General features: G+C 33.1%; 1 protein-coding gene across 4 annotated transcripts in view; it reads left to right on the forward strand.

Moving 5' to 3' along the window:
• Positions 1-15,062: 15,062 nt before the first annotated feature.
• Positions 15,063-24,120, forward strand: part of LOC132748093 (furin-like protease kpc-1) — an 84,705-nt gene continuing 75,647 nt past the window's right edge. For all 4 annotated transcript variants that reach the window (XR_009628210.1, XM_060737642.1, XM_060737660.1 and 1 more), the window contains exon 1: positions 15,063-15,418. Coding sequence is in view for 3 of the 4 variants with exons in the window: in XM_060737642.1 (XP_060593625.1) it covers positions 15,242-15,418 (177 nt within the window). In the remaining variant the exon portion in view is untranslated. The remainder of the gene's footprint in view (positions 15,419-24,120) is intronic.

The following is a 24,120-nucleotide window of genomic DNA, read 5'->3' on the forward strand; positions in this document are numbered from 1 at the left end:
AAAGGGTTTATTTAGTTTTTTTTGTAAAAACGAATATTTTTTTGGTCAAAGACGATTTGAAATATATTCTCCATTGTATAAAACTAATAAAGAAAATAATCAATCGTAAAAATACTAACATTGGCTCTCCCACGCGGAGATCTATCTATCATACTGAAGGGAAACAAGTGTGCGCATTTTATTTCCACTTTTTTCGCAGAGAGAGTCATTCGTTTTGGCAGTTGCTAATTTCATTTATATAGCAGCTTTATAGACAAGTAAATGCACTAAAAGACTTCGTTACGTGGTACCAATTAATAAGCATGTATCAACTATGTTACACCTAAAATATCTATGGACAACACAGGATGCGCTATCTGTAGATCAGCACGTGGTAAGGTTAATGATATGCATGGGCTATTTTTAGATTACCTCACCAAGACGTTGTAAAAGACTCAGTAGATCTAAATATAACTCGATCATGCACGAATATTCTTTGTGATTCGGTCACGATCTTTTGGTAAGCAGGACCGCCCTTTGGAGACGGAATACTACTACAGTAACCATTCTCTATTGTATAAAACTAATTAAGCCAAAAACCAATAACAGAAACTAACTTTTGCGTCTTGAAAAAGAATTGAAACGGAACAATTTCGTTTATAATTTATTTCTTCCTTCTACTTACGCTTTAAACCGATAAATCAAGTAAAAATAGAAATACTATTTATATAAACAAACTGGGATTACCGAAGTAACTAAAATAGCTAAGATTTCCGTAATATTACTTTGTCTGACGGAATCGCCCGAATTGTCACGATTGCAATCGGAACTGCCTCGGCTATTATCATTAATCCGAAGAGTGACGGAAAGGGCCGAAAAGTTGCGATTGACACGATTGCAGCGGAAAAAGATTGGTTTCCCGTTCAATCATGCACTAACAAATGTAAGCAGGAAACCACCTAACCGGAACAACTTTTCCAAAACAAATGGCTTGCAGCCGTGGCTGTGGCTGCAAGCCAAAAAGAACTGTTGTACTACTTTCTACGCATGCACATGTATACATTTATAAACAGTTTCATATAACATCTCCCTTCTTTTAATAAAAGAATTTGATTGTATATCTTAACAAACAGATATTAAACATTAGAATATGTTTTAAATATTCTAACATTGATAATATTATTGAATCCTTTTATTAGAAATCAGTAAATAGCTATTTCATGTATAAATGTAATTGAAAGCTATCGTTACAAACTAATCTATTCGTTTACACAATGATCGTTTCTCAGATATAACCATCAGTCAGTTAACTTCTGATAAGTATCATTCTGATAACGAGTACTAGGCTTTACAAATCTCCCAGACAGTGTTACATAATTACCACAAGTTGCGCTTGCCAGTGGTTTTGTGTTAACAGAAGGGTCACTATTTTGTGGGAAACTGTTATCAGGTAATTTGATTTTGTGTGTGCATGGTGAATCAAGTTCATTAGGGAGAAAATCGGTCACTTGATTTTCTTGTGTTTTAATTAGAATTTTTCTATTGCGACAGTAAATTGTGCCATTTTGTGTCTGTAGATTGTATGACCATTCTCCATTCTTTGAAGTAATCTTTCCTGGTACCCATTTTTTACCAAACTGAATATGAATTGGGCCATTTGCTTGAAGTGGACTTAGATTTTATGTGTTTTTATCAAAGTAATATTTTTGTTTTAACTTACTTTTTGCATTTTTGTTTTAACCACTGATGGACTAATTGTCTGGGGTTGAAGCCTTTTTCAGATATTGGAACTACAGACTTTGTCCTTCGTCCCATTAACAGATGATTTGGGGTCTAACCCTATTCTAAAGGTATGTTTCTGTATTTTTAAATACATATACATGGGTCTTGCCTTGAGTCTTTTGCCTTAGTTAAGGTTTTTCTTGGCAATTGAAACACCCGTTTCAGCCAATCCGTTTGACCTCTTATGATAGGACAATGACTTTACTATGATGTTTTTAAATCCCCATGACTTCGCGAACTCACCAAATTGTGCTGTCGAAAATGACGGTCAATTATCAGTTTTTGTATCACAGTAGTTGCATGCGTATCTGGCAAATAGTCAATTTCAAAGAATCGACTATAATAGTCAATTGTTAGCAAGTAATTCTTACCATTAGGAGTTAAAATATCTGTGCTAATTTTCTGCCACAGTCTTTCAGGTAACTCGTGACTATATAATTAGCGGTTCATTTGCATTGGAATTACGTTGCGATAGGTATTACACTGTAAAACAAATTCTGTGATTTGCTTAATCATGCCTGGCCAAAAGAAATTTTCTTTGGCCTCATTTTTGGAGAACCTATTACGCTTATAGCTTTGACCTTGGACTGGTCTGGTTTAAGACCATCCTTGTTTATTACATGAGCGAAAAATGGTACTTCTTGTAATCCAATTTTGCATCTATCTGGGTTTAATTTGACACCCTTTCACGTGCTTGCTCAAGCACGTGCTTTAGATTTTTATCATGTTCTTTCTGCGACCGACTACAAAAATATCGTCGACTGTTTCTGTTACGACCGATAGCCCTTCGAGAATTTCGCTTATTTTCTTCATAAATAAGCAACCGGATACCGATATACCAAATGGAAGTCTGAGCCATCTATATCTTCCGTATGCGTGTAAATGTGAACGTTTGTCAAGCTTTAAGCTCCAATATGCATGCTTTATATCAAGAATACTGAACATTGATGCGCCCTTCAATTTTGATGTAATGTCTTCTCACGTTGGTTTTAGGAAATGCGGTCTACGTATTGCCTCTTTTCAAGACATATTTGTAATGCCTCAGTTTTTGGCTTTTCTACAACGACAAAGGAATTAACCCAATTAGTAAGCTCATTGACTTTTGTGATTATCTTGTCTTTAATCATTCTGTCAAGCTCTGATTTTACACGTGCTCTTCAGGCATCGGGTATTCTACGTGGTGGGTTAATAGTCGGTACTGCTTTTTCTTTTAAGTGCAAACAGCACAAACAATACCAGAAAATAGGTCACTGTATTCATTCATGACTGTTTTTCTGGTCAGAAAATATTCATTTTTATCATCAGGCAGGGAGTGTTCTACAGGAAATGTGAGCTTAATTAGGTTTAGCTGCAATGACGTTTGTAAGCCTAAGAGAGGGGATGATTGATTTCTATCTACGACATAAAATATGTTTAATAAGATCAACAAGGAAATGCGACGTTCAAAACTTTGCAGTCACTGACTTATTCCTAAATAACAGGTCAACATGACTGTTCCCCAGATTGACCGTGTTTTGCCTATATATGAGGTTAATTTGCAATCAGGGGGCTCAAGCGGAGTGTTAAAATTCAGTTTTTGAAATTGTTGCTTGCGCAGAATGTTTTCTTTATTTCAATATAAACGCACACACATATATATATATTATTCTGAGAAAGAAAATGTGTTTAAACATACGATAAATAATAATAAATAAATGCATACATGGTATGATGGCAAAATTTTGAAGAAATATGTATACGTAAAATATATTATTTCTTAAAATAAAAAGGCATAATGATCATTTAAACATTTCAATAACTGTATCATTTAAGTATGATAAATAATCATTTACGATTTTTCCAACATTCACACAACTTTAAATGGTAAAAAAAATTGCATTTGTGTGATACTTGTATTACTATTCGAAAAATAATTTCTAATTCTTTTCATATATATACTGTGCTCCTCTTAGTTCACGGTACTTAACGCTTTCAACCCAGAAAGAAAACAACAAAGCAAACTTATGGTACAAAAATTGTCATTTGCTATAACATATAGGTATTTTCTGCTGTATGTCACAAGGAAACAACAATATATTCAGTCAAAGTCAATTTTAATGGACCAAACGATGACCATATGTTAGCCATTTTGAAAACAGCATGTCATCATTTAAATCGCGGTAATGGTGTTACATTTAAGTTTTTTCATTTTTCAGTTAAAATTTCTAATGTTATTTTGCTTGATTTTAAATATTAAAATTTTCATTACTTTGTAACTCAAAATTTATTTTTCAACAAACAAGAACATTTAGAAAATGATGATTGTATCAGACATACGCACAAATTTAATGGATTATTGTTGCTTTTTGCAGAAATTTGTAAAATGTTGTTCTCTTTTACGTAAAAATCAAGAGAATTAAAATATTTTGCACAAAAACCATGTTGTTTAGGTGTATGAATGAAATATGTAAATTCTGACCAATTTTGACACTGGTCTCATGAAAATATGTCATTACCGTGAAAAAAGTGTTGACGCGGAATTAGTGATGTTGAGTATATAACTAGTAATTAAATATCTAAAAATTTAAGTCAGTGTTTACGATACTGTTTTGAAAAAAACATCAAATGGTTTAAAGACATACTTGTATCATAGTTTGGGGACCTTTCCTATTTAAAAGTGTCAGAGTTAAATCGTATACATATACATGCACAGTGCGGTAACTGGAGTGCAGGTATCAGTTACCCGCACTCAAGATCATGCCCGTTGATTGGCTCATATTTGCTGGGGTTTACATATTGTGACGGCAGAGAAAGGGAAAGCGGGAGAAATATCATATTCAGATGCTCGTTCATTGGTAACTTCTTAACTACGCCCCCTCGTACAAATCAGATAGCGTCGTGTTTCGATGCTCATTCTATTACTATGCTCATCCTTGAATAAAATATTTTTATCACAGAAATATATTGAAATCTTTGAAATTCTCACTGAATATGACTAATTTGAATTAAAGAATGAATAAACTATGTATGTGAAGCTGCGTTCCCTATTAAAGGTCGAGTTACGTTTGTTCTTTCTTAAAAAGAAATTATTATTATTATCACTATATAATCATGTTGTTATGTAAAATTTTTAACATGACATATCTTTTTGTGTATAGTCAAAACAGGTTTACTTTATATCTACAAAAAAGAGACTTTGTAGCAATTATCAATATTTTCTAATATCAAATTTTAGCATAGTATATCTTTTATGTTTGTAATATAAACCATTTGAATTGATAACAAATTATACACTATTTATACCATATCTTTTGTAAATGCACGTAGTTTGCACATAAATGGAATTTCAAGCAAAATTATACGTTTGCTTAGTTGAAAAAGTAACCATTTATTCGCTTACAATAACCTTTTCAAGACGTCCATCCAGCTCTTTGTCTAACAGTTTGATCTACAAGTATATCAATGGCATGATCATTCAACCTGAAATATATAAGTAAAAAAACTACTACAAAGTAAATAAATTATATAAATTTTTGTTATAGTTATTACAGTATAAACTATGAATAACTATTAATTCATTTAAAGATTGATAAAATGAATTGATTGGGACAATTCTCCGCAATGAACAATGAAAAAACACGGTGTTGAATAATTCAACCTGCTTCAATGTTGCTATACATGTGTTTGTCTAATCATTGCTAATTAACAAACCATCCAGACAGGAAAAGATAGGTGACCATTTCCTGTGTGTGTTACAGGGTAAGAAAAATGTGCAGCCTGACAAGAGTTTGAACCCGGAACCCCCGGAATACCGTACCATGGCATTTATCGACTGATTTATCGATTTATCGGCAGCTTAAACATTTGTTTTTGAACAGTGAACACTTTTGAACCGTGACATTCTTTTTGCGCATAACCTTAATACTTGCACAGAATGTTTGCAGCACTGCCAGTGTCAATTTAAAATGATATTGGGCATTTGTTTGGGCCAAGACAAATTTCGGTTTTAACACAGTCTTGAGAAAATATAAGCTAGTACTCATCGTGTTAATTGAGAATCGATCAACTGCATTGCACAATTGTTCTTCAATGTCACTATTTCCCCCTATTTGATTGACACTTATACGTAGCATTTTTCTAAGAGTTGCACTGCATTGAAAAGTGATTCAGTGTGTTACACTTGGAGCATGTAGCCCCCTTTGCCAGACGGATTGTTTGCTGGTCATGTCGCGTGCCACAACGTCCACAAACATTTTGTGATCCATGTCCTTACATCCTTCCCTTCTTTGTTGGTCCATTTGCTGAGTGTTTCGTCCATACTGTCTCTTGGTCCTTACAGTGTCAATTGGTTGATGCGCGGCTGTCCCACTGTCGACATCTGTTTTTGGTAATATTGGTAAATTTTCGCAATTTGTATTGCCTTGTCTTATGCTAATTTTTCAACTTCATTTCTTAGTTTTTTTTACATACTGTGGAACTATTACATCCAAATACAATTCTGTCAATTCTGAGGTTTTCATTTTTGTCTGTGAACTGGCAATCTGTGACTTTGTTTCTTAGCCTTGTCACGAAAGTGTCAATTGAGTCACTTCCTTTTATTTTATTCATAAACTGATATCTTGCAAATATCAGATTAAGTTTTGGTTGCACGCGATCCTTGATAGGTGTTTGATCCTTGATAGGTGCACCATAATAGGTGTTTGCTTTTTGGCGTCTTCTGCACTTAAGTCCCATGCTCGGTACACTTCTCGGGTATGCTTTCATCACTAATCTATAGCAATAAATATGAAACTTTTCCTTCTTCTGATTTCGTTTTAAGTGGTCCAGAAAATATAAGTGCAACGTTTAATTTTAATTTTTGCCAGTGTTCTATTAAATTTGAGCTTTGGAAGTTCATTGCTGGGCGTGGAATGCCACTAAGATCCATTCTGATTGTTTTTGTTTAATTCGTTGTTAACTATAATATTACAATATAAAATTTATTTACAATCTTTTCATCAAATATTTTAAACATTCAGCAATATTTTTGACACCATGTAATATTATGTTGTTCTGTATGTGAGTATATCACAAGTAGACAACGTATAACTCTAATAAGAGACACAAGTGTGTTCTATGACTACAAGTTTAATACTGGAGATAAACTCTTAACAAGAACTGTTGTACTACTTTCTAAGCATGCGCAGGTATACATTTATATAAACAGTCTCATATTACACCTAGAATCGAACGTTATTTTCTGAAATGCAAAAAGCAAGTGAATATTACATGTATTTATTCAAACTTCCAAACTCTTTCGTATAACGCATGTTCAATACAGTATTCCACCTATTTATTTATTTATTCTTTGTGTATTCTATTTATTTATTTTTGTATTACTATTATTCTCTTTTTTTAGTAAGTACATGAAATACCATTACAGTTTAAGAATAAAAAATGTATACACCCCTATTAAATGGTGGCTCAAAATGATGAGGAAAATGTTCTACTGGGCATGGCATTCTTCGATTTATAAAAACGGATATTTTACCTATTAAACCTATGCTTAGCTTCTTCAGCTTTAATGAGGTCGATGGCTCTACAATGGAAGTGTCTAGGACTCTCATTTAAACAGATCACAACAATGTGAAAAGTCACTGTTTAGTAGGAGTGTTATAGCACGGATTAATATTACATTATTTTGAAATTGAACTTATGATGTTACCCTAATAATAAATTTCAAGTACCTGTTTTTTATATAAAATATGTAAATTTTCCGCGGATTATTAATTGCCGTTGCGGACAAATAGTCTGTACCTGTAAAAAATGAATTAGATATTTGTATTAAACAAGTATTTTTTTCAAAATAAACTTTAAATTTCCAAAATCGGATAATAAATGGAAAAGCTATATGGTATTTTCATTGAGGTGTGGTTTCAGGAAAAACCATAGCACGTTAGATCATGTTTTCACTCTTAACTTTCTTGTAGAGTTATTGAAATCACAAAAGAGTAAATTATTTGTGGGATTTATCGATTTTTCTCGTGCTTTTGATAATTTGCCGCGTGCTCAATTATTTCAGAAATAAATAAATACAGGAATAAATGGAAAAATTTTAAGAATAGTTCGTAATATGTACGACGGCATCAAATCTTGTGTACAATTGAATAATAATGTCTCGTGTGAATGTGGGGTACGTCAGGGGGAAATCTTTCCCCTCTGATGTTTTCCCACTTCTTAAACGATCTTTTGGAACATTTAGAAGCGAAAGGTAACACCGGTTTAACATTACAGTATGCGGAAGATGAAATTACTTATAATTTAACTATTCTGGCTCTCTTATTTGCAGACGACACCATCATACTAGCTAAAACGGCGCATGAATTCCAAAAATGTTTAAATGATTTTGATTTGTACTGTAAAACATGGAAACTCCAGATAAATACACAGAAAACAAAAGTTATGGTCTTTGGGTCAAATAGACGCGGCACCCGAAATATGAATTTTTCTATTAATAATGAAATACTCGAGATTACTGACGAGTATAAATACCTAGGTGTTGTATTTAGCCAATCAGGAAAATACAAAAAAGCGCGTGACCATTTAATATCACAGAGTAGGAAAGCAATGCACCTTCTGTATAAACGTATATTTAACCTAAATCTTCCTATTGATCTACAACTTAAGCTGTTTGATAATACAATTTTGCCTATATTAACATGTTCGTGTGAAGTTTGGAGAATAGAAAACAATACAGATACAGAGAAAGTCCACTTAGAATTCCTTAGAAAAATTACAAACTCAAGAAAAAGTACCCCGGCTTATATGCTTTATGGTGAAACGGGTAGATATCCAATAGACATAATTTAATATTCAAAGCAGAATCATAAAGTTTTGGAATAAAATTATACATAGCGATCAAAATAAGTATTCAAGTATTATTTATAACATAATGGTTCATAGTGAACACCTATTTAGATGGTCAGAATTTGTTAAGAATATTTTGAACAATACAGGTCACTCATATTTGTTTTTGAATCAATCTTCCATAACTTCCAAAAGTATACATATGTCTTAATTAAACAAGTACTCGTAGACCAGTTTATCGCTGACTGGAATGCAAAATTACATGTATCAAACAAAGGTAAACTGTATTATCTTTTCAAACAGCAGCACAAACGTAAATATCTTACAATTTTACCAAGACAGTTTTACTTACCACTTCTGAAATTTCGTACGTCAAATCATAGATTGCCGGTAGAATTACTCCGTTATAACAATACTCCATATAATGAAAGAATTTGTATTCTAGAATGCCAAACACTAAGTGATGAATATCATGCAATTATGTCGTGTAAATTGTTTCGAAATAAAAGGAAACAATTGATTCCAGAGTATTATTATAAGAATCCAAATGTCATCAAGTATAATCAACTTCTTAACACTACACATTTTGAAACACTAAAAATGTTAAGCTTATTCGTTTCACAGGTGCTAGTTGCATTGATTTGACCTAAAATGTGTTTGACCTTGTTATTTATACAATAAAATATCAATATATTAAAAAAAAAAAAAGAAAAAAAAAAATTTTTTTTTCACTGTTATATTATTATAGACAAGGTATGCAACATTCAGGTACGAAAATTATGGGTACGTCGGTTATCTGTGTTAAAATTTTTCACCGGGCGGTAATATCGTCGGATTTTTGCATGGAATCAATGCACAATATATTTTTCTATTACAATTTACTATTTACAGATCCCCAATTAACCACTAGTTAATGTTTTAAAGCCCGAAAGTAAGAAATCACCCAGGTCCGAAAGATGAGACCGTCATGACATGTACATTGTAAGCTGGTATTTACGCTTGAAATACATCAACAAAGAGATCAAACGGGTCGAACTCACTTGCAAACAACTGGATTTTACATACTTTTAAATGGTTTTATCCTCCACGAGTGGCACTAAGTCCTATGTGCCCGTATTTTAAGAAAAATTCTACAAGTATAAGGTAATTCCTAAATCGGAAGTGTTCTCCCGCAACACGTGCTTGGTTCCCTGTTCCGCTCTTTGTCAATGTATGTGAAACGGAAGCCGGAGAATACTTCCGGCGGGAATTACCTTCTAAAAATATCGTCTACATGTAGGATATTTCTTTAAATACAGGCTCATAGGACTAAGTTTGACTCGTGGAGGATAAAACCATTTAAAAGTATGTAAAATCCAGTTGTTTGCATGTGAGTTCGACCCGTTTGATCTCTTTGTTGATGTATTTCAAGCGTAAATACCAGGCTACAATGTACATGTCATGACGGTCTCATCTTTCGGACCTGGGTGATTTCTTACTTTCGGGCTTTAAAACATTAACTAGTGGTTAATTGGGGATCTGTAAATAGTAAATTGTAATAGAAAAATATATTGTGCATTGATTCCATGCAAAAATCCGACGATATTACCGCCCGGTAAAAAATTTTAACACAGATAACCGGCGTACCCATAATTTTCGTACCTGAATGTTGCATACCTTGTCTATAATAATATAACAGTGAAAATTTTTTTTTTTTTTTTTTTTTTTTTTTTAATATATTGATATTTTATTGTATAAATAACAAGGTCAAACACATTTTAGGTCATATCAATGCAACTAGCACCTGTGATTCGTTTCACATATCATGAAAAACTATAACTGATATTTACGTATCATATAAAATTATCGTTGTTTTGCTCATGTCTACTATGTCAAATTGCTTTACGATACAGTTTCTAGTCAATGGCATACCTTATTTCGTCACGTTTTCCCCGTGAGCTAATTCTCCCAACATTATTTATTACTCTTCATGCTTTACCCGTGACTCAATTCTCCTAACCTACTTATACGACACAAACACGGGCTCGATCGTCTGCACTATTAATACCAATGACATATTTTACTATTGTTGTTATTTTTTCATCTCTGTTAAATTAATTTTGCTCATTGTAAAAAAAGAAAACGAATAATATTAACAGTTGATAAAAGATATTTATATTTGTGTAAGGAAAAAGGTGTCAATAACTTTTTTCACTGGTATCCCGTCATTCTGTTAGTAATATCCAGTACATGTATTTATTTTATAGTAACTGGTACGCTTAATTTCTTATAGTACTAATCATTTTGGTTTAACCCACATGTGTTAAAATAGTATAGTACTTTTGTAATGTCTGTTGTCATGTAATTGTGACCATTGACCAAATAAAAGGATTTTGTTGTTGTTTGTTGTTGTTGTTGTAAAGTAGGTATCCGTTACGAACGGGCATGGTAAATTATTGATAGTTAAATGGGAGTGTCCGATCCCTGTAATAATAGTAACTGCTATGTTGAAAATGTAATTATCACACATATTAGAAGGCAGACAAATAGAACTGTAAGATCCATTCGATTAATATCAGAGTTACTTTTCTTTGGAAATGTAATATCTTTAAAAAATCTTATTCACAAAATGGTTTCAGAGATCTCCTTTCGTAGACATTTTAGTAAAGGAATAAATCGTCCTTAAACTGCATGTTATTATGGAAAAAAACGGTCGAAAACAATATGTATAAATATTCTGGGAGTTCATTTTGTCCATTTCGAAAGATGTGAAACAAAGAACAAAGCTATGAAAGTTTTATAAAGCAAAGAGACATGGAAATAAGTATATGTAGGAAATGAGATTGTAAATTACTTGTTTTTCTTCTTTTTTTAAATGCTTTAAAGGGCAAAATTGCCTTTTTCTCTGGTAGAATTTATATCACATGTGTGTAACATTATAAAAAATGTACGTTGTGTTAGCAAAATAAATGTAAGATTATTGGTATCAATTTATTCAGGAAAATATACATCAACACATTCTTTATTGTGACATATATCAACTTGCATATAAAACACACAAAAAATGCAACAAAAATTTATATTATATATATTAAGTGGTATGGTTAATGTTACACTAGGATTGCCCATTAAGCTGAAAGCATATTTCCAGTGTGGCCCAATTACTGTAATATTAATATCATATCAACACACAAAATTACATAAATATAAATCATATATGAATAATATTATGAAATGACAAAAATGATATATTTTTGCAAACATTGACTACAATCAAGTCACATTTATCGATATAATTAGACAAATACATTGTACACAATCAAACTAAAAGAATTCCGTGTCAACTAATACATTGTCAAATACAACATCAAGTTACAAAACAACAGTTTTATACTAAACATATTTTTCACTTTTTGTCATTTTCATTGTTAAAGTTTAACTTTCGTTTTAAATGTATGAATATTTTCGTTTGACTTAATGCTGTCTGGTAAAGAATTCCAGATTTTTGTGGCATTGTAGAAAAACGTGTGTGCAACATGAGAATCATTTTGTGGTGAAACGAAATTAAAATTACTAGATCTCAGATTTGTTTCTCTACTTATCTTTAAATAAGAAGAGTTTTTTTGTTAAAGTGTGGTAAAGGCTTAACTGCCTAACATTTAATATTTCAATTTATTTTAACCCGTACTTATAATTCGTGTTGGTGTTTTTATATAATTTGCTGATGATTGTTTAAATTCTAATGATGGAATATTCTTTGATCGAAACATTTTTTCTTTCTCAAGAAAGCATATTATTCAGTATATATATTTTATTTTCAAATGTTTTGATAAATTTGTTTCTAGATACTAGTAAGTATTCAAATCGGTTTGTTTAGGTGGCCTAATGTTCCAACAATCATATAGGTTTATTCCGTAGCAAAAGTATCTCAACAAATAAACAGTCATTTGTGTTGTATGACAAATCGTGTCTTTCATAAAAAGAAATATCATTTCTAATGCACATACATACTATTACTATTGCGGTCATTTTAGTACAGTATATTTTCGAAAGTTAATTTCGCCATCAAACACACTAGAGTCCAGCCAAGTTTCTGATATGGAAAATTGAGGTTGCAATGCAGTTATCAGCTATTGTTTTCGGTTCAGACATTTTCGGAATTATGGATCTAACGTTTAAATTAATGAAATAGAGACCTTTGTTATTGAAGCACTTGAATTAACAAGCCTGGTTTTTATGGCGATGTGATTTACAAACTTCGTAAGATTTTGGGTCATGGTAATTTTTCTGCTATTTTTACTAAAATTATTAAACGTTTTATTAAAAGAGGTTATGACCCTACTATTTTAAGACACTTTGCATGCTTAGTGTTCAACCCTTTTACAGTTGAACACTTCGATTTCCTCTTTTGATTACATCTGACGGACCAAGTGGGAGACTCTATGATGGACACTTCTTAAAGCCCTTTTGGACTGAATTGTCTTAATGTTCGTCTTCTGCCTTGCTTCGTCGGTCCCTTGTAGGTAATTGTCTTGTTGCTCTGTCTTCCTTTAGGACATTGAATACTTTTGTTATGGTCATTGGGTTTACTTTTGTATGTTTCTGCATTATCATTTTGGTGTTTTACTTATGTAACCTTTTATAACCGTAACAACTGTTAGAATTTCACTTGGCGGGGATTCATTTTATTTACACTGTCTCGTTTATAGGAACATGGTGGGGCTAAGAGCGAGGTTTGGTGCACTCCCAAGCAGTAATTGTGCTGCTGACCGTTCCAAGGCGGCGCCCCTCTGTGTTCCTCAGATGTATGTCTATGTTGTTTCATACTGTTTTGGTGACACTTTTGCTTGTGTCCCTTGTTGTTTTCTCGTCTACGGTAAGTATCTTCCCCTTTGCCCCTAATTTTTATTTCTTTATTTTTACCCCCTCCCCGGGTCTCCCTGTCCTCTTCCCCTGTGCCCTTTGGCTTTGTGGGCCTATTATTCAATCATTTATTTGTTTTCTTTGAATTCCTTATCAGTTACAAATTATTTCCTATTGTTCAATCATTTGATCATTTGTTTGTTTTCTTTGAATTCCTTATCAGTTACAAATTATTTATCATTTTAGTGATTAACATGTCCGTGCTCTGTCTTGTGTCCTATCCTGTTTTTGTTTGGGGTCCGCCTTGGCTCCTTGCCAATGGTTCTTTTTGCTGGGTCGTATGGGTTGCGTTCATTCCTTGTTGATCTTGTTTATCATATTTTTTAAAACGTTGTCCTGAGACGTCTGTTGTGGTTCGTTAATAACTGTCGGTTCTGGGATTTCATTTTGAATAATTTCGTCTTCGAAGAAAGAGACTGAAAAGCATAAACACAACGTTAGTACCAATAACTTTAGGAACCCTGCAATGTTATGTATAATGTCGGGTCCACTCTAGCACTCTTAATGTGCCATCTGGACATACATATGTCACACTAAACTAAGCGACATCACTTGGCAGCGCAAGGAGAATTTTCATTGTCTGGTAATTTGACCGGGTTAGAAGTGTGCCTTGAATATATATAAAATGATATAGAATTTACTGAAAATAAAATATTCTTTCTGTAGCAAAATGTAATTTAGCAAATAAAACGTTCTCTGCCATTTCTTCGGCTGTATTCTTTTTGCTCGAAGTAAATTGTTGATAATGTGATTATGAATTTACCATATGAATAAGAATACACCGCTTCTACAACAAAATCTGTAAAACTTTGATCCGCTGTGTTTTTCTATTGAACGGAAACATTTTGAACGCACATATAAAAAAGATCATCATAAAATTCTTCATGGTATTCATATTATTCCGTAAAGATTCATTTGATATAGATGATATTTACATCTTCAGACTTGTGTTCTCCTACGCTCTCGATAAATATATATTTACGTCGAAATTTTAAGGTTTTTTTGTAATTAAGATCCGTGAACCGATTAAGCTATGAGGGCTGGTTACTTAGGTATGCTTATATCATGGACATAATTGTCAATTTAAAGTCCGTGCTTACATCATCGATGACAAAAAAAAATCTAATTGACTGCCGTACAGTGACTTACTTTCGGCCCAAAATTCATAGCTTTGGCTAATACATCGCGGCACTCGCAGGTAGGTAAATTATCATTACATTGTGATTCAAAATTAACCCTTTAAGGGAATGACTGGTGACATGTCCGGCCGGGTTCATACTCGAAAGTGGAAGCTGCTTTCTGTGCCTTAACGAACGGATGAACCCTCATTTTAGTTCCTGTAGACTACAGAAAGGCATACAGAGTCTGACAATAATAAAAGTTAACGATACCTGAAATTTATCCCGAGACCACATTATAATTTAGTGACAAATTGTTCTATGGAGAATAAAAATCAAGTTGCTTGTAGCACTGTGGAGCCTTTCTCAAAGCGAATGTAAATGGTGGTATTCTACCAAGAAGAAAATCGTTATAATTAGTAGTCTGAAGCCTATTGGTTGTTTCCCTTAATAGTTCTTCAATTTGGAGGTACGTCATCAGAAAGACGGACGTGTATTGAAAAACAACAACATTCATGGAAAAGACAGTTTACTTAAATTACTTGTACTAAAGTGTTAGTGTAATAATGGAGTGAAAGAAAATTGAATAAATTTTATTACTCTTTTTTGAATTTATTTATCTTAATATCACAAAAATGGCCGTATTTTTTCAAATTAGATCTAGTTCCTGGTTCAAAATTTATATATTTTTGTGCTTATATACCTGTATAAAAAGTGAACATTATTTGAACAAATTTGCTGTTCACATAGAAGGCGGGGAGCGAGTAGCAAGAGATGTTGCACAGCTACATGGATTTAGACATTTAGGACAGGTAATAAACTATTTGTTTATTAAATAATGTAGTGATAGTTTGTTTATATATCAAAATCAGAGTATGATATAGAGTCACAGTACCTGTGCTCGACCAGCCCAGTGCTCGACCAATACTTCTATTTGTGTATGATTAATGCATAAAAGTGGAAAAACCCTGGGAATTTGTTTGTGCTTTTTGTACCTGACCTGTAACCTCTACACCATGTACAAGTACTCCAACTTTGGTAGAAGATTGGCCATTTTGCAAACAATATTTAACAGTACAAAAATACATTTCTATATTTAAAGTAGCAGTAAAACTATTTAAAACACTGAAATAATGGTAATTTAGGGCAAATGTGGACAATACTTTGTAAAATTGCCTTTACTCTAATGATTCCAATTGATTTCCATAGGAAAGGTGCTTAAAAATTATCAAAACCCTGCTGTCCATAAAAGGCAGGGGCTATGAACATGTAAACAAATATGGCGGCTGTACAGAATCAAATCGGGAACACACCACTAAAAGCGTAGACCATTTGTATATTACACCAAGTATCACACTTAAATATGTTTGCAGAGTGATTTTAGTAAAAAAATATGAGAATAAGTAATTCAAAACGCCCCAGTATATGTAAATTCCAAAACTCTTATAAACACTTTATTTGTCAATGTATAGCACTTTCTTCGTATCATATTTACTCTCATATTTACATCTATAGACACTAAAACATAATTTTTTAAAAATATTTTTGTAATAGAATTGTTGAACATAAAAAATTATATCTGTTTTTATAAAATAAAAGTTCTGATAGAGATAAAACCACCTGGTCGAGCACTGGTTGGGTTGCCTGAAAAATATAGTGGTTTTATACCCTAGATACAACTCCGTGGTAAATTGTATCCTGATCTGTGTAATTAAAAAGCTTTAGCTTATTGTGAGTTTATAAGGGCCAGCTTTGTTACAAAAATAAGTTTCCCAGCAAACTTTTTGTTCTGAAAGAGTTTTTACGTGATTTTGTAAAAAACTGGTTGAGCACTGGTACGGTGACTCTAATATGAAATTAGGCAAAGCCTATGAACAGGGAAGTCAGTTTTAAAAGAATTTGTTAATTTTTCTGTTTTAGAGGTGTCATTCTGTATTTCCTGCACTGCCTCCATTTTCACTCAATGATTATTATTGATCCATAAATTTGCGATTGTTCGTTATCTGAATACCCTGTCTATTATCTTTGAGTTACATTTAAAAATGGTGGCGCCCAACTGGTATCTATAGATGGAAACCGAAAATAAGCTATTTCCGTGAAAATAAGGTTGCGGCTACAAAAATAAGATTTATTTTTGAAATAGTGCATTTATCTGTTTAAATAATTAGGCAGAGCAACAGATAAGGTGCGTATTTACGCAATTAATTTTATAAAATACGCAATTGATTTTTTAACAATGTGTGTATCAAAACCCATTTAAAAAAATAAAATACGCAATTGTCTTAAAAACCAGTGCGTATTGTCATTTTCATCACCGCAAAATTAATTTGTCGTACACTCGTAGTTTTGGACAAATTATAACGATATGCATGCTATCCGAATATTCCAGAATCAATGCTAACTAATCAACGGTCTTCGACGGTCCTGGGTCTCCAAAGACCTACTAAGCTATACCAATAAAGCATGAGACTGTCGATTGTCTACTCAGGTCGATGGTCTTTACAGACCGGCAGAGACTGTTGATTTTGCGGAGACCGTCAATAAGTAGGTCCCGTTTGTATCAATAGACGCTTTGAAAGCAATATGGCATGGTACAAAAGGGAAAATGATTTGAAACAAAACAGTCGTAAATAATAAAAAATCAGTCAGAAAACGAACTTGTTTAAAAAATATTATGAAATATAACATGAGCATTTTATATAAAAAATAAAACAATTGTGAAAAGTTCTCATATGAGCGGCGTCACGACAAAACCAACATAATGCGTTTGCAACCAGCATGGATCAAGACCAGCCTGCGCATCCGCGCAGTCTGATCAGGATCCATGCTGTTTGCTATTATTTTCTCTACTTGTAAAAGGGTTGTTAAGCGAACAGCATGGATCCTGATCAGACTGCATGGATGCGCAGGCTGGTCTGGATCCATGCTGGTCTCAAACGCACTATGTTGGTTTTGTCGTGACGCGGCTCATATTATCTTTTTAAAACAGTTTAAATTTTATTGATATTGAAACCATAAATTCATATCTTCATAATTGAATACCAATTGATCTTGAAATCATAGGGTATCGAGTTTTGGAATACCCAATTAAATGGAGCCAATACCCAATTCCAAAGGAAATGATGGAGTAATACCCAATTCACTTTTAAAGCTTTTCTGTTGCTCTGAATTAGGTTAATTATATATTTATGCATTCTTTTAATGATATTGCAGCAAAATAAAATTGCAGAACCCAAAAAATATCTAAGAAAGTGCAGTTTGAGCCGAAAATACATACATACCAAAATAGCTCAAATTGCTGTGAAAAGCGAAAATAAGATTGGGTCTACGAAAATAAGATTTATTTTTGATATAATGTATTCAAAACTTATTTTTGTTGTTATTAAATGATTTGTATGAATAAAATAATAAAGATTGAAATGTTTTGTAATGAAATATTAGACATTTGTGCAGCAAATATGGTAGGATGGCAAAAATAAGACATGTTAGTAAATAATTAATACCTGTATGAAGATAATATATTTTTATGAAAATACTACATGTACGAATATAAGATCTGCAAACAATTAAACATGTATGAATTGATATTCGTACACAAATAACTGAGAATATGATCTATACGAAACAACAAACGTCTGATATTTCATTACAAAACATTTCATTCTTTATTATTTCATTCATACAAATCATTTAGGTATGTTGCTAGGTATTTCATGCACTGCTTACGTTTTTAATTGGAACACCTCTACAATTTGTTTAAGCCAAAAAATTGGGATTGTTCCATTATCAGAACACCTTGCCGAATACATACATGTATGTAACATAGAGTTACATTAAAATAGTAACATCCAGATACACAATGTAGAAATGACACTGAAAAATTGATTGATAGGTATTGAAATACATATATTTTTAACGGGTTTTTAGCTCGACTATTCGAAGAATATGAGAGCTATTGTAGTCGCCCCGGCGTCGGCATCCGCGTCGGCGTCTGCGTTGGTTAAAGTTTTTTGTAAAGTCAAATATCTCAATTATTACTTGAGATGTTCAATTGAAACTTACAATACTTATTTATAGTAACAAGGTACATCAGATTGACAAGTTGGATAACTCTGCCTACAATATTGACAGAATTATGCCCCTTTTTAACTTAGAAATTTTGGTTAAAGTTTTTTGTAAAGTCAAATATCTCAATTATTGCTTGAGATGTTCAATTGAAACTTACAATACTTATTTATTGTAACAATGTACATCAGATTGACAAGTTGGATAACTCTGCCTACAATATTGACAGAATTATGCCCCTTTTTAACTTAGAAATTTTGGTTAAAGTTTTTTGTAAAGTCAAATATCTCAATTATTGCTCGAGATATTAAATTGAAACTTACATTACTTATTTATAGTAACAAGGTACATCAGATTGACAAGTTGGATAACTCTGCCTACAATATTGACAGAATTATGCCCCTTTGGAACTTAGAAATTTTTTGGTTAAGGTTTTTTTGTAAAGTCAAATATCTCAATTATTGCTTGAGATATTCAATTGAAATTTAAAATACTTTTTTATAGTAACAATGTACATCGGTTTGCAAAATTGCATAACTCTGCCTGCAATATTTGCAGAATTATTTGCCCCTTTGAAACTTAGAAATTTTTGTTAAAGGTTAAAGGTCTTCAAAGATATTTACTTGAAACTTTACACATGCACTTAGGGTCATAATTGGAGGGTCATAATTGTATGTCACTGACCAAGTTCCATATCTCCATCTTGCATTAAGGCTGATTCATATCCCCTTTCTACTTAGTCTCTTGGTTAATGTTTACATGCAAGTTTTACATATCTCAATAACTATTAAAGATATTTATTTAAAACTTCTCATATGCAATTAGGGTCATAATTGTAGGTCACTGACAAAGATCCATAATTCTATCTTGCATTTAGGCTGATTTTTCTCCCCTTTTTTCAACTTAGAAATTCATGGTAAAGTTTTGCTTGTAAGCTGTTATCTCAATAACTACTTAAGGGTTTGTGTTTTTTTGGGACAATTTTATGCATTCATGATAACAAAGCAGTGATTTACTTGATAAAACATCTTAATAACAAGCCTTTGTACCTTTTCTGTCAAATTTATGTATTCATAGGTAATTAGTATTATTATACTCAATAAAACACCCTTGTTACATTTCCTTCCGAATAGTCAAGGCAATACTGCATAATTAAACTCTCTCTAAGGCCTATAACATGAATTTATAAAAAAAAATTAGCCCTTTTGTGAACTTAAAAAAATATACATTATCGAGGCTCTTTTACTATCAAGCACTTAGAATAGTCGAGCGTGCTGTCCTACCGACAGCTCTTGTTAGTCCCCTACCGGTTTACCGGAGGGGACTTTAGGTTTACCCTCCGTCCGTCTGTCTGTCAGTCCGTCCTTCCGTCCGTCCGTTAGCAATTTGGTTTCCGGAGCATAACTTAAGTTCTATTTGGCCCACAATGTTCAAACTTCATAGGATGATTGCCCATATTGGTTAGAAGACCCCTATTGATTTTTGGGTCAAAAGGTCAAAGGTCAAGGTCACTATGACCTTAAAACTGAAAACAGTTTCCGGAGCATAACTTAAGTTCCAATTGACCCACAATGTTCATACTTCATAGGATGATTGTCCATATTAGGTAGAAGACCCCTATTGATTTTGGGGTCAAAAGGTCAAAGGTCAAGGTCACTATGACCTTAAAACTGAAAACAGTTTCCGGAGCATAACTTAACTTCCATTCGACCCACAATGTTCAAACTTCATAGGATGATTGTCCATATTGGGTAGAAGACCCCTATTGATTTTGGGGTCACAAGTTCAAAGGTCAAGGTCACTATTTCCTTGATACTGAAAACAGTTTCCGGAAAATAACTTAAGTTCCAATTGACCCACAATGTTCAAACTTCATAGGATGATTGTCCATATTGGGTAGAAGATACCTATTGATTTTGGGGTCAAAAGGTCAAAGGTCAAGGTCACTATGACCTTAAAACTGAAAACAGTTTCCGGAGCATAACTTAAGTTCTATTCGACCCACAGTGTTCAAACTTCATAGGATGATTGTCCATATTGGGTAAAAGACCCCTATTGATTTTTGGGTCACAAGGTCAAAGGTCAAAGTCACTTATTACCTTGATACTGAAAACAGTTTCCGGAGCATAACTTAAGTTCCAATTGACCCACAATGTTCAAACTTCATAGGATGATTGTCCATATTGGGTAGAAGACCCCTATTGATTTTGGGGTCACAAGGTCAAAGGTCAAGGTCACTATTACCTTGATTCTGGAAACAGTTTCCGGAGCATAACTTAAGTTCCATTTGGCCCACAGTGTTCAAACAGCATAGGATGATTGTCCATATTGGGTAGAAGACCCCTATTGATTTTGGGGTCAAGGGTCAAGGTCACTATATCCTTAAAACTGAAAACAGTTTCTGGAGCATAACTTAAGTTCCATTTGGCCCACAATATTCAAACTTCATAGGATGATTGTCCATATTGGGCAAAAGACCCTTATTGATTTTGGGGTCACTAGGTCAAAGGTCAAGGTAACATTTACCTTAAAACCAAAAACAGTTTCCGGAGCATAACGGAAGTTCCATTTGGCCCACAATATTCAAACTTCATAGGATGATTGTCCATATAAGGTAGAAGACCCCTATTGATTTTGGGGTCACAAGGTCAAAGGTTCAGTTCATTATTAATAACTTAAGTATTAATCAACCTACAGCTGTAAAATTTTATAGGATGAACAGCGAATTCCCATGTCTTACAAATGCTTCATCCTTACTAAAAAAACAACACTTTCGGGCATATAATGCTCCGCCTAGCGGTGCTCTTGTTCTTATCTTCCTATGTTGAAAATTCAGGTTGCTATGGCAACAAATAGACTGAATATCAAGATTTCTGATTCTAGTTTTTAAGTTTTTTCACTATAAGTTCTTTTTAGTCCCCTACCGGTTTACCGGAGGGGACTTTAGGTTTACCGTCCATCTGTCTGTCCGTCTGTTCGTCCGTACGTCAGTCCGTCTGTCCACAAAACTGGATCCCGCGATAACGCAAAAAGTACTGAAAATATTTTAATGAAACTTGATATATGGATAGATGGCAGTATGGAGATTATGCACGTCTTTTTCTTTTCTTCCTATGTTGAAAATTCTGGTTGCTATGGCAACAAATACACTGAAAATATGGCAAATTTTACACATAACCTGGATCCCGCGATAACGCAAAAAGTACTGAAAATATGTTTATGAAACTTGACATATGGGTAGATGGCAGTCTTGAGATTATGCACGTCCTTTTCTGTTCTTTCTATTTTGAAATTTCTGGTTGCTATGGCAACATATAGGCGGAAAATATGGCAAATTTTACACATAAACTGGATCCAGTGATAACACAAAAAGTACTGAAAATATGTTTATGAATTTGACATATGGGTAGATGGCAGTATGGAAATTATGCACATCCTTTTCTTATCTTCCTATGTTGAAAATTCTGGTTGCTATGGCAACAAATAGACTGAATTTCAAGATTTCTGATTCTAGTTTTTAAGTTTTTTCACTATAAGTTCTTTAGTTCTTAAGGTATTTTCTTCAAACTTTAAAATATAAGTTGCTTGTCATCAACCACATCATATGTGACAAGGTTTACAACTCTAGCACAAAATTTATCAGAATTACCTCCCTTGAACTTAAAATTTTCATGAAAAAATCATTGTTTCTTTAATAACTTCTTTTTCTGAATGTATCTACTTCAAACTTCATATAAATGTTTCTTATTGTCACTCAACATTTATGAGTGTTCAATACTCTAGCAAGACTATTTCCAGAATTATGCCCCTTTTTAACTTAAACTTTTTTTTGAGAAAATTGGTAATTTTTACTCCAACTTCTTCAATCATGATAGGATTTTAAAAATGTTATATTTTGATAACAGGGATGTTTAAAAAATAACTTTAGAGTGTCCTTCAGTCCGTCTGTCTGTACATAAAAACTGTTTCCTGTGATCACTTTTAAAGAACTTTTTCAACAAATTTACTTAAAATAGGAACCTATTTAGTGAATGGCCAATGGCCCTTCAAAATGTTGCTTTGGCTCTTACCGGTAGGGGACTTATGGATTGCTTGCAATACTATGATAATTGCTTGTTTATTTTATTTCCACTAAGATATTCTATCGTAGTCATGTGTCTCACTGTTTATGTTTATGCAGTTTGTATCTAGTTCATTCAAAACTGCAAATGCCATGTTTTCATGGGTTTAAAATTAATGAGTGTAGTTTGTAAACGAGCTCTAGCATCGAGGAGCCAAAACGTTTCAAAGTCCAAAACGTAAAAATAGGAGGTTAAGTCAGAAGGTGGAATAATCTGAAATTAGCGATAGGTGCAGAAAATGACTGCATTACATATATGGCAAAGTTCCTGTTTACACTTTACAACATAAATTACAGCATTAAAACAAGTATTTAATTGAATTTCCAACCTCGTTTGAATGAAATTACCCTTACACATATGAGCCGTGTCATGACAAAACCAACATAATGGGTTTGCCACCAGCATGGATCCAGACCAGCCTGCGCATCCGTGCAGTCTGATCAGGATCCACGCTGTTCGCTTACAGACCCTATAACAAGTAAAGAAACTGCTAGCGAACAGCATGGATGCTGATCAGACTGTGCGGATGGGCAGGCTGGTCTGGATCCATGCTGGTCGTAAACGCATTACTTTGGTTTTGTCATGACGTGGCTCATATCATAACTTCAGAAAAACCGTCCTGTATCAAGAACGATGATAAGGCCATAATTTGGATGTTTTGATAAACGTCATAATGTGGTACTTATAATAACCCGGATTGTCTGTTTTCAGATTAAGAAAAGTCAAAATATGCATATTTTAAGTGATATTTTGATTTCTTACAACTACAATGTATTACATATATGTATGTCTTACATGTATGTTGGCGAATGATGTAATAGTTTTTCTGTCGTTGATTGACTGCTAAATGACCAATGAAAAGGCATCATTTTGTGTTTTTGTTAGTATGCAAATTTTGATGGTAGTCTGCGCATATATGAATACTAATTAATGAGGTAATTGGTCACTATACATTTATACAGCTCTATTAAATCAAGTCATGTATGAACCAAAATTACAATGACCATGCCGCCCACGTCTTTGTCCTTATAAATATATGACCTATGAATTTGCTCCTGTAAAATATGCATTTCATTATCATTATAGTGGCATAGTCCTAGAAGTTTTTAATGCAAATGCATTTAATAAGAAGAACAATTGACACAGAAAAAAAACAAACTTGTCTCTGGCATGGTAACGAACCACCAGTGACCTTTGTATGGCCAGATTCGCAAACTTTCGAAATTCTATTCTTAGAGTAATTATTTGTTTAATAACATATTCTTTATTCTATAACTTAATTATTTAAGAAAGAAAACATACCCAGTCATAAGTAATGTGATATTAGA

The sequence above is a fragment of the Ruditapes philippinarum genome, unplaced genomic scaffold, assembly GCF_026571515.1.
Source record: "Ruditapes philippinarum isolate M1 unplaced genomic scaffold, ASM2657151v2 ctg2799_1_1_1_1, whole genome shotgun sequence".
In the NCBI taxonomy this organism is placed as follows: Eukaryota; Metazoa; Mollusca; class Bivalvia; order Venerida; family Veneridae; genus Ruditapes; species Ruditapes philippinarum.